Source organism: Nicotiana tabacum, chromosome 8 (assembly GCF_000715075.1).
Source record: "Nicotiana tabacum cultivar K326 chromosome 8, ASM71507v2, whole genome shotgun sequence".
NCBI lineage: Eukaryota > Viridiplantae > Streptophyta > Magnoliopsida > Solanales > Solanaceae > Nicotiana > Nicotiana tabacum.
Genome location: NC_134087.1, coordinates 75,394,576 through 75,411,745, shown reverse-complemented (window position 1 = coordinate 75,411,745; position 17,170 = coordinate 75,394,576). Strand labels below are relative to the sequence as shown.

Here is a 17,170-nt window from a genome sequence, read left to right as displayed (position 1 = left end):
CGGGGTCCTTGATAACGTATGTCCCTTCATCGAGTTTGGATCCCGACATCGCTGATTGTTATGCTTCTGCATTTTCCCCTTTAAGTTGTTGTGTGTGGGCGCAATCTTGGGCGATGCGATAGCATTCCTGTGCGGTGCATTGCTCGCCTCGAATGCTGAATATTCCCCATAGAGTAGTAAACTTGATCACTTGATAGAGACTAGAAGGGACTGCTTGCATAACGTGTATCCATGGGTACCCTATGATGGCGTTGTAGGATATTTCTTGGTCCATGATATGAAACATCGTTTCCAGGGTGACTCCTACGGCTAGGACGGGTAGCACTACCTCTCTAGAAGTCCGTTCAACTACATTATTAAAATCGGTTAGCGTTCAGTATTATCTTGTCTTCGAGTCTCATCTGTATGAGGACCGAGGACGGATAATACACGTGCCGCTCCAGTCATCTACCATTATTCTTTTTACATCGGTATCTGCAATATGTAAAGTGATAACAAGAGCATCATAGTGAGGGAAAAACAAACCATCGGCATCTGACTTATCGAAGATGATACTGTCTTCGAGGTCATCATACTGTTCGTGGGTGATTGATCGTTTGCGTTTATGTGTGGTGGTGAACTTGACATGATTGATTGCTGCGACATCGCCATCGCTGATGATCATTTGTATAGTGCGAGCGGGAGAAGGTGGTTTTGGAGGTCCCTGGGGCTATTCGCGTCCGCGGGCAAAGTTAGCTCGTCCTCGATCACTCAGCAACTATTTCAAGTATCCCTTGCCTAGCATTCGCACTACCTCCTGTCGCAGTCCTATGCAATCTTCGGTTTTGTGGCCCTTTCTTGGTGAAATTCACAAAAGGCGCTCGACTTCCGGGTGCTAGGGTCTGACCTTATTTTTTGCGGCCATTGCACCTTTTGACCGAGTTTCTCCAGTGCGTACACTATCTCTGAAGGAGAAACACAAAATATGTGAGCAGATAGGAGTGGAGGCATACCTTTATCGTGTCGATATGGTGCTGTATGTCGAGGGGGAGCATCTGTGTGCCATAGTGGAGGCGGGGCAGATGTCCTGACATAAGGCTGATGCCTTTCTCGGCCGAGGTGAGGCCCTAACTGATCCCTTCGACTGTCGTTGCGACGATCTTTCCTTGCTTCAGTTTGAAGTGACGTCAATCGTTGGGTCGGACCGTTGAGGTTGTCCTCGTCGGCTCGTACCTCGGCGTAGTAAGCGTTATGGATTTCTTCCCAAGTAGTTGGAGGGTATTTCATGAGCCTGCTTAACAATTTTCTGGTTGCTCTCGACCCGTTCCCGTTTAGTCCGTTCTATAAGGCTTCTACTGTCATTCCTTCTAACACATTTGGCAAGCTCATTCTTACCCTATTGAACCGAGCTAAGAAGTCCCTGAGTCCCTCGCCGTGCATCTGCCTTACGGCAAATATATTATTTACCCTAGCTTCTGCCTTTTTGGCTCCTGCATGGGCGGTGACAAATTTGTCTGCCATTTCTTCGAATGTTGTTATCGAGCGTGCCGACAGTTGAGAGTACCATGTCAAGGCTCCCACTATTAGGGTTTCGCCGAACGTTTTCAATAGCACCGATGACACCTGCTCTTTTGAAAGATCGTTACCTTTTATGGCTATGACGTAGTGGATGATATGATCTTTTGGATCGGTAGTACCATCATATATCTTTAGGTAGGGCAGCATTTTGAAGGTCTTTGGGATGGCGTAGAGGGTCGCTTCTTCACTGTTTGGTTGCTCAATGAATCGACCAACGTCGCGTTTTGGCAACAACTTTGGAGCACCTGGTATTTTGTCCACCCTCTCTTGGTGTTCCTTCATTTGGTCACGAAGTGCCTTATTCTCGTTTTTCATCTCCTCCATTTTCTTTAACATGACTACAAGCGTGTCATTACTTGCGTCATTAGTGACATGAGTGTTACCTATACGGGGGCATCTTGCTCATCAGCGTTTATCGTGACATCTGCATGTGTAATATTCCTGTTATCCCTTTGGGCGGGCTTATCAAGTATGGTATTCAGAGTACTTGTTAGCCATTCTTCCAGTAGTCTTTGTACTACTGGTGGTGCCTCTCCTGTTGCAGATATGGAGGCTTCCTTCTCACGCGAAGCAGTTACGCTTTCGTGCGGGGGAGGTGAAGCGTCTCCCCCGGGTGTGATGTCCGGTGTCTCATTTTTGTTATCTTCCCTGCTATCTTCGTTGATGGTGTTCAGGAGGTTGGTTGTGACACCTACTATTGCGTTTTGTCTTGCATCTCCTTTTCCTGCCATTGTTAGTTTGTACAAAGCTATGAAGAGATGATTATCCCTTTCAAGAGTCTAGATGATACTAAAATCTTAGCTAAAGATATCCCCACAGACGACGCCAAATTGTTTGACCAAAAGATATTGAAACCTTTTTGATTAAATCAATTAAAGAAGTTGAAGGAGTAAATCTCAGCCAAGTATAATAAGATCTAGCTTGAAAGATGCAAAGAATGAACAAGATAAACGATGTTTCTTATTACCTCAAAACCGAACGATTAAATGTAAATATGACAACTTTGAATACAAAAAGATTTCGCAATGAATGTTCTTAGCCCAAAAGTAAAAATCATATATCGTTCTCAAAATTGTGATCAGTAAAAACCTCCCTTTTACAGAATGTTCTCTCCCCTTTTATTGGAGACAATCCTTGTTTTTATCCTAAAAGATAAAAAAGGTACAACACAAGGAATATTCGAAAGACATATTCCTATTGTTTCCTATCATGCTAACACGACCACATACGTCGTGCATTCTCTAGCCACTGTTAGTTGTCGCTCGTCATAACGATCTTAAGAAGCGGCGTCATAGGGACCTCGCTCTATGCTACACTTGGTACCGGTCGTAGTCGTCCAAATTTCGATACAATATTTAATTGATTTTTCTCTTATATTTTGTTTATAGGATGAGGATTGAAATTTTACAATATGATAATTAACACAGTTTAATTATATTTACCTGACCAAGGATAATAAGTACTATTTAAAGAGCTAAGTCATTGAAAGGTCAAAAGATCTAGTAACTCTGGACAACTTTATCTTTAATACCTCTTGATTATCTATTTAATTTAGTTAGATAATTCCTTAATTAGATATTTAATTAGAAATATTCCTTAATTTAATTAGATAATTTCACCCCTTGTCAAAAATATTCCCTTAAAAGAGACAGCTGAAACACAAAAAGTTTGACACTTCTTCATCAACGCCAGGTAACCCTTCTTCAATTCTCCCTCTTTTCTTTCTCTTCTTTCGCTTCTTCCATTTGCATACACCCTTTTTAGCCCTTTTCTGTATACGTAATCCAGTATTAGGTCTATTCGTTGTTTCTCAAATGTAATTAGACTTACATATAATATAATAGCTGTAAAAGGTCATTAGCTATCAAAAACCATGTGGGGTTTAAGCTATTTGCAAAATCTGTGGCCTTTTTCTGTAATAAAACCTGATGATTTGAGAATTTCAGAAGGGTTAGTTAGGAAATTATCAGTACCCGAAAACACAAAGCAGTTTGTTTACGCGATTCGTGAACCCGAATCACAGGCTGTAATATACGTATTGTGTGTTCAGAATTTATCTGAACGATCTGCTGTAGATGCCCAGTGTTTAATTAGAGAAGTAAAGCCTGATGCTGTAGTTGTCCAAGTGGGTAATTCTGTAGATGGTGATCAAAAAGAGGAACTTTTGTTGAGTAATAGTGGTAATTTCGAGGAGGAGGAGGAGGAGGATTCGGTACCGACTTCGTCAATTGAGGTGTTGAAGAGGTGCTTTGTGCATAAAATTAATAAGGAGAAGTATGAGAATGTTGCGGGGCGGGTTGTTTTGAGGGAGATATTTGGAGTTGGGTTTGATGGGCATTTGTCTGCTGCTAAGAAAGCAGCTGAAGAAGTTGGTTCGTCTTTCTTGTTGCTCGAGTCACCTTTTGTTAAACGCAGCCCGTCTAATGAGTGTTCTAGTGTGGGGGATGAGGGGTACGAGAATAGGTTTGGAGTGTTTGGTTTAGAGGCTGGTAATAGTCTGGTTCCTCTAAAAACGGGATTATTGGTGTCAGCAAATTCGCGTGCATTTTGTGTTACAAATGATATTCAGTCTCAGATGGTGAGGTTGTTGTCGTCGCATTTGGTCAATTCAGGTTCCTTGCAAAAGATGGGGTCTGAGGATGTTCCGCTGCAGTTGAATTATCAAGTACCACAGTTTGCACAGACTGTTTATCCATTGCTCTCTGATCTACATGATATTTTTGTTGATATTCCCTCAATCGGAAGAGCTCTAGCTTGTGCTCAGAAGATGTTTAATGATGTTTGCAATGGAAATGCTGTTGATACAAATCTCCTTTCTGAGGTTTATGTCTTCAAGATTGCAGTCGAAGGATTGAGAATAGCTTTGAATAATGCTGGTCGGCTGCCTCTTAGTAAAATCGGATATCATACAACTGAATTTTCTGAGCTTTCTGTTGAGGACAAGTCGCACGCCCTTCTTGCACAGGCCCTCCGAAGCCAGGCCGTGAAGTTCAAATCAATAGTTGCAGTAGTAGATGCCAGTGGCTTAGCTGGACTAAGGAAGCACTGGAAAATTAATATACCTGAAGAAGTTAAGGACATTGTTGAGCAGCTGGTCACTGACTCTGAGAGCGACGGGGACAACTCGAGCCGAAGTGACAGAAAAGGGTTACTAGCTGTTAAGCCAGTGGTAGCTGTTGGGGCTGGGGCCACAGCAGTTTTAGGAGCTTCTTCGTTTTCTAAAGTTGTTCCTGCATCTACGATAGTGAAGGTTGTTACCTTCAAAGTCCCTGCTTCTCTAAAACTCATCATGACTCAAACTCAAAAGGCCCTTGCTCTTGCATTTGGGAAGTCAAACGTAGTAGCCCCTGGAATGGCAAGTTCTGGTGTCAAATCATCTGTCTTTAAGGCAACTGCTTCAGCAGAGAAAATCCGTGCTGTGGCTCACGGAGTTATAGCCTCTGCAGAGAAAACTAGCCTCTCAGCCATGAGAACGGCATTCTACGAAATTATGAGGAAACGCCGAGTACGACCAGTTGGCTTTCTGCCTTGGGCTACCTTTGGATGCAGTATAGCCACTTGTGCAAGCTTGCTTGTTTATGGAGATGGAATAGAATGTGCTGCTGAATCTCTTCCATCAGCTCCTTCAATTGCCAGTTTGGGTCGTGGAATCCAAAGTTTACATCAAGCTTCTGTGGCAGTGAAACAAACAGAAAACTCCAGAATACAAAAGTCAATGGAGTCTCTTGTGTACAGATTTAAGAAGATAAGTATCTCATAAAGTGTTCAATTAATAAAATGGTTGAAGTTTGGAGGATTTTTCAACATGTTGATTGCAGTACTTGGATTTCTATCAAAAGCTAGTCTAACAACTTTTATAATGCGATCAAATTTAACAAATTCTGTAACATTATTAATGCATTAATCTATGATGAATTCTGAAATCATTAGTTGATTTACTATTAAGTTCCTCTTTTCTTGTTCTGAATTCGAATTGCTGCCTAAGTAGAATATTTTTTACCAAGTAATTCTTTACTGTATCATCTATCAGAAAGCTTTTAAAATCTCTAAGGAATTCTTTAACCAAGTTTTCAAGGTGAGGCCTCTGTTAAAGGGTACTTAGGATCCTAAAGGATTGCACAAGGCTATTGTGTTAAGTTGGGAAATATGCGAGTGAGCTAGACTCCCTGCTGTCGTCGTTCAGTTATGGAGGGTGCTGAATGTGGACTCAGGCAAGAACCAAAGTGAAAGAATGAAATGACAGAGGATAACAATAAAAAAAGAATGAAACAACAGTGGAGGACCAAGCAATGGATTGAAGACCAATGGATTTATAAAAATCAGAAACAGTTCTTAAAGCCTAAAAGTCTGATCGAAAAAGAATCCCTAAATAAGGAGGACATAAATTAGTGGAAGACATTCTACACCTGGCTCTGGTTGCATTAATCCCTCCAGCTAAGAGGAAATTTATCCCTTTAGTTTTTTCCATGATTAATTGGATGGCCATTGGACTGTCAAGCTTGTCCAATCTTTCTTTTTCTGTTTCCGCGAAAGCAAAACTTCTGGAATCTTATAGGTTTTCAATGTTAATAATGAAGCCATACACTTTGAAGTTGGAGAAAATACCAGCTTCTCAGTAAGGCTGTCATGGCATACTACATCCATAGCGTGAACCTTCACAGCCTTCTTCCTTTTGTAAATTCTTTCTGAGGTTCACACTCTTAGTCTCAGATCATGGGCAATCCGATGGACAAAGCATCCCGCATTCACGCAAGATCCGGGGAAAGGCCGCACCCCAATGATGTAGACAGTCTACCCTAATGCAAGCATTAGTGGCTGCTTCCATGGCTTGAACCCGTGACCTATAGGTCGCACGGAGACAACTTTATCGTTGCTCCAAGGCTCCTGTTTAAATCATGGATCATGAGTATATTTTATCTTTAGGTTGACAGAAACACTAGAAACACATAAGCTAGAGAAGTGCTGGAAATGCACCAACGGTCTTCTGTGGACTATCTTGTGGGATCATTTAATCAACTTTACAGCTTGGAGTCTCTCCTTGGATAACTATAGAGTACTTTTGTTCTCTGATACACCAAATGTAATGACCTAAAGCGATCCTGACATCATTGACTGCTGAAGCCCATTCCTGGGGATTGAATAGCATTTTGGAATATTCTAGCTGCGTCATACATAAAGTTTCCCTTTTACTGAAGAAGAGGTTAACAAAATTTTCTCCTCCAGTATTATATTCTCTATAGAATATCTAGCAAAGACATATTCTCATAATCCTGGAATGACTTCATCAAGCTGCTTCCTCATTATTGCTGGAAAACTCAATCTAAGAGCTGGTGACGTGGTTCCTGCTCTTTATCATGGAAACTTATGTGCTGTTTTGATCAAAGATAAATCAATGTTGCATGATTGAAGGCCAAATTGCTTTTAGCTCCTGGAAGTATCTTGATACATTACTTGTCAAAAATTATTGCTGTCTTCATTGTCGTTTTTAATTGTATGGTTGTTCAATAAGTTTGATCACCTCTATTTTTCCTTTATTTAGTTTGCCAACTTGTAGGAGAGGCATTGGCTGCCTAATGCAATTCATGTAACAGCGGCAGTTGGACATTTAACTTGAACTAATAGACCTTCTTAGCGAGGCCTGCTCATGAAGGCTGTATGTTTCTTCAGAAAGTATATCATTTATTACCTATTACTAATAGTTCGCGGCGAGAAATTTCGTAATGAATCATAGCTGAGTTTCAATGCTGAAAAACTACTTATTTGATTTATGAACATCATAATGTTTTCTTCTTTGGGAGAACAATGGTAGTATTTGAGCCAACTCGCGAGGATAGGTACCGGGTAACTTGGCTCACAAAGCTTAGGTAGATGAGAAGGAATCACATAGTTTCTTTTTTCTTTCTTTTCTTGTGCTGATATTCAAATCCTGTTCTCGATGTTCTTCATTCAGTTTCATGGACCGATGAACTATGTCCTTGGGTCATATTATTTTGAAAAGTTTACGATTATCAATTGTGATGATTTAATTGTTCATACTAGTGGTGCTTGCTGCTTGTCCGTTTTAGGACATCTTAAATTTTTTTCAGGTGTCAGCAGCAAACAAGTATTAATATCTTAGGCATCACAAAATGAAAATGATTTGCCCAAAAGTTTATATACTGATTGATTTACCTATGGATTAGGAACATTTTGGTGGCGCTGACGGACTCTGGAACCTTTTCTAAATGCAAATTTTAATGGAGTTGTAATTTGTAGTTTAAAGTGTTAAGAAATTTTGTAAATCTATTGTCGATTTGCATTAGAATCGACGCCACATGATGTATACAGTTCTTTCCGTCATTGTGCATCAGTATTATTGCAATCTTATACACTTAAGATACCTTCTCGTCTTCCACCTACCAAACCTATGAATTGTAACATGTACCTGTATTGCAGATTTTTTAGCTTACCTGGGATTAGTAATCAGTTAATCACTGCATGAATTGAAGGTCTTTGTCTGGTAAACAAGAGAACTATGTGAAGCTAATCCTTGAGAAAGCGCACTCGAACTCGGTAGATTGCTTCTGGAGGGTTCATGTCTAGCACACGTTGTACCGGAGCTCCAGTTGGAAAATATGAGTTTACACCTATTCAGTTCAGCATGGTCGTTGATCATCTGGGATTTCTCGGATGCTGAGAAAGCACAACAAAAGTACTAGAGCTGCCGATCTGTTATTTTGCTCGTTGCGGATGATATGTTAAGTTTGCCTGTCAAGGGATTCCATGTAAGAGTGACATCCCTCCTTGTTCGACCAATAAAGAGAAGTTCTGTTGAACAGAAACCAGCTTGTATATTGGATTTTAAGTGGCCAGTAGTCACCCTTAAGTCTGATTTTGTCAGAACTGTTGTTCCTCCCCCTCTTTGACCTTCACACTATATCTTGTAATCAAGTGGAAGTGGGAGGATGATTGTTAATTTATTTTGAAGTATTATTCATTCTCTTTAATTGTTTTTATAGTAGGAACCTCCCAATTAGAAGGGATGGGAGTGCTGATGTAGTCCATGTATTGCGCCACTCCCTTTAATTTTTCTCATCTCTTTACTTTCAACTAAGAAATATAAGCATCACCTTTCACCTACCTTGTTTTAGGGGTTGTTTGGTAGGATACGTTAGAGAAAATAGTGCATGCATTAGCTTTTGGTATTACTAAATACCTTGTTTGGTACACCATTTCAACTTATGTATTAGTACTACTGCAAGTATTAGACCATCTCCAATCCTAACACCAAATTTCACACCAAAATGGTGTAACACCAAATTTACTCCAACCATTACACCATACACCAAAAAAAATATTTTTTTATATTCTTTTCTCTCTTCTATATTATATATTATCTTTTATTTAAATTTTATTTTTTATTTCCTTCCAACAAATTCTATCTTTTTTTTTTTCATATTCATGACATATAATTCACATTCACCACTTATATAATCATTTATTACAAAATTATTTTAAAGGTAAATCAACTAAAAGTGAAATCATTGATAAAAGATAATTAAATAAATATTACATCATAGTCAAATTTAATTTAAGTACCACATAAATATTTAACTTTCGCCTCTATTCTCCCATAAATGCTCGATTAATGCATTACGAAGTGCGAAACGCGCATCTTTATCCTTAATTTTTTTGTGTCGAGCTAAAAATTGTTCAAATCGGTGATCTTCATCTACTGCCATTTCTACCGTAGGAGCTGGACATTCACGTGCATCTTGAATTGGTGCATTAAGATCACGCTCGTCCTCAATTATCATGTTGTGCAGTATAATACATGTGGTCATTATACCTCGTTCTCTCAGTTTTTTAGTAATTTTGGTGCACCTGAAAATGACATACCGGATTACTAAACTTATGTTTTATGTTTTTTAATGTGATTTCAATTTTAATGTATCCTCCTTTGATGTACTTTTAATTTTAATGTATTTTTATTTTATGTATTGTTAATTTTCTTTTTTAAATTTTAGTTTTCACTTTTCAATTTTAGCAATATTAGATATCTTACATTTGCATTTTTCATTTTTAAATAATGGTTATATTTCTTTTTATGCAATAATAATAATAATACTAAAATTGACTTATAATTTTATATAAATATAATATATACAAAAATTAATATGTCAAAAAATAGGATATAAAATTAAAATTATAAAGATCTTAATATAAAAATTAATTATATACACAATATATGGTAAATTAAAAGTCCAAAAAAATAAAAAGATGAATAAAATAATAATAAATCAAATTTGGTGTTGATGAATAGTGTCACACCAAGTTTGGTGTGACACTATTCACACACTAAAATGGTGCAAAATTTGGTGTTCCATTGGAGCAAAAAAAACACCAAATTTAGATTTGGTGCAAAAAATAGTGCACCATTGGAGATGCCCTTAGTTATACAACATATTTCGTATTATCTTTTCTATAATTAATACATAGCAAACTATGGTATTAGCAATACCAAAGCTATTAATGCATGCATTAGCATGGTTAAAGACAAAATTACCCTTAAAGTCTCTTTAAGGTAAAGAATATGGAAGATATTTTTGTAAACAACTAATTTTCTTAAAAATTATGCAATACATTTTAATTTTTAATACACCACACCAAATAATGGATGAAAAATAATCTCTATATAACTAATGCTTGCATTACTAAGCAATGTATTACTAATCTATACCCTACTAATACACCTTAGTCAACAGTGTTCTTATACACCCTACCAAGCGACCCTAAAGAGTTACAAGTACATAAGTGCATTATTGTTCTCAAACTTTTGTGGAACATCAACCAAGTTACTTAATTTAGCAAACTTGGTTAAATTTAGGACGGCAAAAAGTATCCTTTTCAATAAATAAAACAAAACTTCATTTATGTTATGCAAAAAGAAAACGAAAGTTTGGTTCGTTTGAGTAAATTTCAAAAAGAAGAAAAAGGAAAGAACAAAAAAGAGAACGTCACAACAAAAGATGCACAAAGTACAATACAATCCCACCTAAACCACTACCCACTCTATTAAAATCGATTTTAACAACACAGCGGAACTTCCAAAGCAGCAAATAGCAAATAGAGAGCTGCTGCTTCAGCTCACTAGTGCTTCTGCAAAAGAGCGGCCATTGTTGTGTATTCAAACGGCCGTTATCGTTGTTAGTAAAGACGATGATGTGGCTTGGATCGATTCGACGGCCGTTATCGTCGTTGGTTCTACTGCAGTCGCGCGCACCGAATTATTCCTCATTATCAGCTTCAGCAGCTGCAGTAGAGGCGGAGAGATGTATAAGGGAAGGGCCTAGAAATGACTGGAGCAGAGATGAAATCAAGTCTATTTACGACTCCCCACTCCTCGATCTCATTTTTCATGGCGTCCGTATTCTTTCTCTCTTTTTACCTCTCTCCTGTTTACTGACAACTTGTGTGTACGGATTTTCCATTTTTGAATCATTTGAGTTGCTGGATTTTCCTGCATTTTTTTATTTTTATTTTGAATTGTTTTAAAGTAAATTCCTACTAATGCGGACGAATTGAGTGTTGACCGTACATTTTTAATCATAAATGAGCTATCAAATTAGTTTTTTTTTTAAATCTTTTGTTCTATTTTGTTGTTTCCGCTGAGGTTTAGCCTGATTGGTTTTGCTTTAATTTTCCCTTAAAGTGGTTAACTTTGTGCTAATTTACAGTATGATTTTTAGTTTTTTAAGGTGTGTTTAGTGCATTTGGTATGGAGGAAACTGTGTCCCTTTAGGAAATAATTCTCGGGATCATTTTTCAGTATTTGGTTGGATATAGAAGTTATAAAAACAATGTTTTGATGATACTTTTAGGTACTAGGAAACGTTTTTAACAATGTCTAGGTGTTGATTGATACAATGAGATTGAATCAGTTGAGAAATTTGTAAAGAACAATTTACAAAATAGGTGAGAGAAGTCATTTTGTCAATTGTGGCGGAAGATATTTTCCTTGAAAAAAGAACATTTTTAAGAAAACATTCTCCGTCATATCAAATACATCAAAGGGCAGCCCGGTGCACTAAGCTCCCGCTACGACGGGGTCCGGGGAAGGGCCGGACCACAAGGATCTATTGTACGCAGCCTTACCCGCATTTTTGCAAGAGGCTGTTTCCACGGCTCGAACCCATGACCTACTGGTCATATGGCAATAACTTTATATGTCATATCAAATACATTGATTTACAAATATCTTGATTCCTACTACATATATTTACTTCAATCAACATTTAGACATTGTTGTCAACCTATAACTTAAAAATACATAAGATAATCCTTATACTCGGGGCTACTTCTTTTACAACTATCCTATGCCAATCTGCGTTTTGTCCAACCAAATATGGAAAATGCTTGAGAAAATTCCAAGGTAAAAAGAATTATTTCCAAGGTAAAAAATGAATTCGTGGAAAACATCTTCATCCATTCCACACCTCGGTGACCTGAACTTTTTATCATTCATTCTAGAACAACGTGAAAAATGCATTTTTCAATTATCATTTCTAGTTACTTTGGAGCTTGCTCGTTAATCGTTTTACTTAAGTTCTTGTGAGATCCTCTGTCTGGCTTTTGATATTTTCTTTTCTTCATTGAAAAAATATTTTTACAGGCTCAAGTACATAGACATTCTCATAACTTTAGAGAAGTACAACAGTGTACTTTGCTGTCTATTAAGACAGGGGGATGCAGTGAAGATTGTTCATATTGTCCTCAATCATCTAGATATGATACAGGACTGAAAGCACAAAAACTTATGAATGAGGATGCCGTTCTTGATGCAGCAAGAAAGGTGCTCTGTTCTGTTTCTCTTGGTGGAATATTTTATCATTAAGCAATAGTAGACATTATTTATTCCTTGGCCTGATATTGGAGGGTGACAATGGCTAGACGATGCAGATACAATGATCCCACTTCTTAGGGAGGAGTTCCTCCTGAAATTGGTGCCCTTTAATACAATACTACTGCATCTGAGGAAGTTATGATTTCTCAAAAATTTAAGGTTACCTAGATTCTGCCTCTTTTACCACTACGGCTAACAAAGTAACGCATAATAGGCCAACCTATAGATGTATAAATATGACAAATATATGCAGTAAAAATTAATTATCTCAATCAATTAGATTTCTTTTGGCAGCGTTATACATAACATACAATGAGGTTCAATCTCCTTTTAAATGTATTTTAGCTACTTTTATGTGTTGACAGGCAAAAGAGGCAGGAAGCACTCGTTTTTGTATGGGTGCTGCATGGAGGGATACCATAGGAAGGAAAACCAATATGAACCAGATCACCAAGTATGTGAAGGAAATAAGGTATGGGCTATGGTTCTCCTTTACACTCCAATACCTTCCGATAAACTGTAGGAAAGCCAAGTGATTGCTATTTTTAAATATTTCCGCTATAATGAGGTGGGTAAAGTAGACAGCAGTTTGATGAATCTGTAGCATTTCTTTGGTGTCCCCTATTCACTGGACTTAATGTTTATGCATTTCCTTTATTCTTCTATTTTCTTTTATCTTCACATTTTCTGAGCCGCCAGAGAGGGGTATCTGACTCTGACTAGCTAGCTGGTCATAATACTCATTGAACGGCAACTCGCTGACAAGAAGCTGAAGGAACTGGTTTAGCTCTATTTCAATAGCCTCTTATTTGGTAAGAGAAGGGAAAATGAAAGAGGCTTGTTTCTGCCTTTTGCTTTTCTGGGTAGGGTAGAGATTACAATTGTTCATCTAATGTATAAGCTACCATTTCACTTGTTAACTAAGTGCTAATATATGTAAAGAAGAAACAGATGTAAGTTTGCAGGGAGTTGTTTGTTTATTCTCCTCGTCAAAGAATGTATTCAGGAGACTGCTCCTGATACATTCAGTCTGTTTGGCTTGCAGTGTCCTTTCTCCTACCAGAGAACTATCTCAAAAACTGATGTACTGCTACACCATTATCTACAAACATTTAGAAGGTTCTCAAGCTTAGTTTCAGGACCGCACATCCTCAACTACATAGGTAGATATGCAAGCAACACCAGCCTCAAGGTCCATAAGATATATAGGGTTAAATCACCTTGTTAGAAGCTATTTATCCAAAGAAAAACGGAAAGCTAGTGGACACTGTTATGTCTGTATATTACAGGGTCATTGTGATATCCTGATAAAAAAGTTTAATGCTCTGCTGTATTGGCACCTATTTCTTCAAGGTCGGTACTGTAGGCATGATGTTTCTTTTCTTAGGATTTAGCGCTCAGAAGTGAAGAGCGTTGGGAGCTCATTTCTCTAGCAGTGCATCACAAATGGGTTTAGTATATTTGGTCCAGACAAGTGAGATTGGTGGAGGGTTGAAAATGGATGTATTATTCAGATTCATTTAGAATCTATGAGAAATATTTAGTAGGAACATTTATTAAGCTCATCTTATGCAGTAGCCTTGCTGCTTCTTCATCTGGTTCTTCTAGTTGCTTGCTTTGGTGCTTGTACAGTGCTAACAGATATGGACATGGGTTAGATGTTGAGGACAGTAATGCATGGCCTTGCTCTCTATTTTGTTATTTCTTTGAAGTAGTGAAGTTGAAAGAGTGAGGAAACTGGAGTTATGATGATTGCTGAAATTGAGTTGGATCATTGCTAAAATTGAGAGGCATTCCTTCCGCGTCATAGAATGAACACAGAAGCAGGAATATATTTACTTCTTTGTTGGTTAAGCCATTTCTTACCCATTCTAAAAGCATTCTTCTGAGTGAGAAGGTTTGACGGGTAATTTTGTGATTCTGCAACTTTTAATCCAAAAGCGTACAGCATTTTCATCTTAGCTCCTTGTTCCAAATCTTGTTTATTGGAGTTAACCAAAAATAGCAGGAAAACCATAAACTGTGAGTCCTGTGTTGTCAAAGGCGCGCTTAAGCCCCGAAGCAAGGTGCAAAACATGTTGAGCCTTCATCTCGCTTAGTGGGTGCTTCAGTGTCATCATCAAGGCTCAAAGGCATACTTTTCCTTGCCAATGAGCGTGATCCTAAAGAGACGACACTAAACAAATGATATTTCACTTTATCCTAATCTTTTTTCACTTTCTTTCTCTATATATTTGTTATTCATGCTTATAATTATTAGTTTTGGACTCAAAATACATATTTGTATTTTTTCTCCATTGCGCCTTTCTTCATCAAAGCCCCCGCTTTATTTGTGCTTTGCGCTTAAAGCCCTATACCTTAGAGCTTTTTTGCACTTTTCACCTTTGATAACACTATTGTCCATTGGTATCATATATAAATGTACACACAAGCATGTTGATATATTTCGCTATGACATGATAACAAGCATGTTGTGCAAAATATATTCAATATGAAGGGACATGGGAATGGAGGTTTGCTGTACCTTGGGAATGCTTGAGAAGCAGCAAGCTTTAGAGCTCAAGAAAGCAGGTCTTACAGCATATAATCACAACCTTGACACCTCAAAAGAGTACTACCCTAATATTATAACCACAAGAACTTACGATGAGCGGCTGGAAACACTGAAGCATGTACGTGAAGCAGGAATTAATGTGTGTTCAGGTATTCGTTTGAAGTATAAAACTTGTCATTCACCTTTGATTTTTGCGGTATGTTTTTATATATTGACACTCTCATTGGAATAACATTATGTAGACACCTCTATCTCTATATTTGATGCATGTATGTGTATGTATATGCAAATACTGTAGTATCACACTATTTGGTTCACACCGCCACATATGAAACTATTTGATCGTAAGTAAAATTTCATCGCCAGTTTAAGGTTTCTTAAGAAGCCTTGACAGCCCGTTGATGGAACTTAAAACTGAACTCTACTTCAAGTACTGGACATGAGTTTTAAATTATCGATGAAAGGTCTTTCAGTTACTTCAAATTGAACTTCTTGCTGCTTTTCCTTGAAATGTTTTTCTCCTTTATGACTTCCTGTTCATAGATATAAGAATCCTTAATATAGATGGTACATATTCTTAATTAATATGTCATTATTGAAAGTCAAGGGAATCATTAAAAATTGTGTCAAATTTGTTTACTTTTCTTTTTTGAAGAGGAATGTTTATACTTTGACACAATCTTTCTGAGTTTGTGTCGTAAATTTCTCCAAAGGTGTGCCAAACCTTGTCACAATCTTAGCTAACCCCTTCTTTTCTGCTATCAGGTGGAATAATAGGGCTTGGTGAGGCTGAAGAGGATAGAATTGGTTTGTTGCATACCCTGGCAACTCTTCCGACTCACCCTGAGAGTGTCCCAATTAATGCACTTATTGCAGTGAAAGGCACACCCCTGGAAGACCAGAAGGTAATCCTCATTTTTTTAGAAATGAAACTTTAAGTATTGTTGCATTACTTTCTGTTAACTTGTGACTCTAAAATGCTTTGTGCCTCGTACACCCCCTTTCAGCGGCCAAAACAGGAATAAAAACATGCTGATTGACTTGGCCTGTAACCATAATATATTACCAACATAATACCTTGAGCCATCCTAGAAGAGCTCTTTGTAGAGCTTTACCGCGTTAAGGAACAATATCTTGTCAAGTTTTAGCCTTGTTTGAGCTCTGATTCTTTACCTTTCAACGTTGGTAGTATCATAAACATTTGTTGTTCTCTCCAAGTAGAACGTCTAATTTCAGGCAAATGTCACCTACCTTAGAACGTGACTGGAAACCTAATCTCTAGTTAATGACAACTTAAAGATTAAAACAATAAACAGAGATAGTCTTCGCAAACTCTTCAAAACCGTGATATTCATAGACCACTAAATAATTGACACGTAGTCTCAGATGAAATTCAATGCCTTTCTGTAAGTAGATTAAGTGAAAGGATACAACGAAGACATCTCTTGGAATGAATGCTATGCAAAATGAATGTCATTCTATCTGAGTTTCTCAAATTATTTGACAATCTCATCTTTCATTTTTCATCTTTCAGCCAGTGGAAATATGGGATATGATTCGGATGATTTCGACAGCGAGAATAACAATGCCAAGCGCAATGGTTAGGCTTTCTGCCGGAAGAGTTCGGTTTTCTATCCCTGAGCAGGCTCTGTGTTTCCTTGCTGGTGCAAATTCCATCTTTACAGGTGATAAGTTATTGACTACACCCAACAATGACTATGATGCTGATCAATATATGTTCAAATTACTTGGACTTGTTCCTAAAGCTCCAAATTTCTCGGAGGACGAAAAAGATTCTGAAGATGAAAAGTTGGAAGCATCTGTCTAGTTCAGAGCTGAGATATCTGGTTGATTTACCAAGGATGTTTTACCTAAATGTATGACTTCTGTAATACAAAACTTGTAATGAAATTTTACCATGAAACTTAGCTTTTGTAATACCATGTTGATGTTATTTGCTAATGGTCATTTCTTACTATGATTAGTCACTCAAAAGGTTATTTTAATCGAGCACAAGTCAAAATCTTATGATTAAGAAATTTACCCAGTAAAGTTATTTCTGTCGCATTTGAAAAAAGAAAGTCAATTTTGATAATTGAGTTGTAGCTTCAATTTTGATAATTGAGTGGTAGCTTAATTGTAGTTATCAGCCCTTCTCTAGTTCTCTTCCCGTTTCC

At 37.6% G+C, this 17,170-nt stretch overlaps 2 protein-coding genes and 1 long non-coding RNA gene across 3 annotated transcripts; all 3 read left to right on the top strand.

Moving 5' to 3' along the window:
- Positions 1-3,173: 3,173 nt before the first annotated feature.
- On the top strand, positions 3,174-8,554 carry LOC142162737 (uncharacterized). Its single transcript, XR_012694079.1, has 2 exons — positions 3,174-3,249; positions 7,993-8,554. It is a non-coding gene; the product is annotated as an uncharacterized LOC142162737 (long non-coding RNA).
- LOC107761703 (uncharacterized) lies at positions 3,217-5,480 on the top strand. Its single transcript, XM_016579955.2, has one exon. The coding sequence runs from the start codon at positions 3,431-3,433 to the stop codon at positions 5,315-5,317; it is 1,887 nt and encodes a 628-aa protein (XP_016435441.1). The 5' UTR covers positions 3,217-3,430; the 3' UTR covers positions 5,318-5,480.
- Positions 8,555-10,601: 2,047 nt separating the features above from the next.
- On the top strand, positions 10,602-16,955 carry LOC107761704 (biotin synthase, mitochondrial-like). Its single transcript, XM_016579958.2, has 6 exons — positions 10,602-10,959; positions 12,209-12,388; positions 12,805-12,911; positions 14,937-15,142; positions 15,759-15,898; positions 16,528-16,955. The coding sequence occupies exons 1-6, from the start codon at positions 10,756-10,758 to the stop codon at positions 16,819-16,821; spliced, it is 1,131 nt and encodes a 376-aa protein (XP_016435444.1). The 5' UTR covers positions 10,602-10,755; the 3' UTR covers positions 16,822-16,955.
- Positions 16,956-17,170: the final 215 nt, after the last annotated feature.

What these genes read in the sequence shown, in the direction of transcription:
- LOC107761703 (XM_016579955.2), top strand. Translation starts at nt 3,431, where the DNA reads ATGTGGGGTTTAAGCTATTTGCAAAATCTGTGGCCTTTTTCTGTAATA.
- LOC107761704 (XM_016579958.2), top strand. Translation starts at nt 10,756, where the DNA reads ATGATGTGGCTTGGATCGATTCGACGGCCGTTATCGTCGTTGGTTCTA. An exon ending in TCGATCTCATTTTTCATGGC is followed by an intron (nt 10,960 to 12,208) that starts GTCCGTATTCTT and finishes ATATTTTTACAG; the next exon opens with GCTCAAGTACATAGACATTC. An exon ending in AGGAATTAATGTGTGTTCAG is followed by an intron (nt 15,143 to 15,758) that starts GTATTCGTTTGA and finishes TTCTGCTATCAG; the next exon opens with GTGGAATAATAGGGCTTGGT.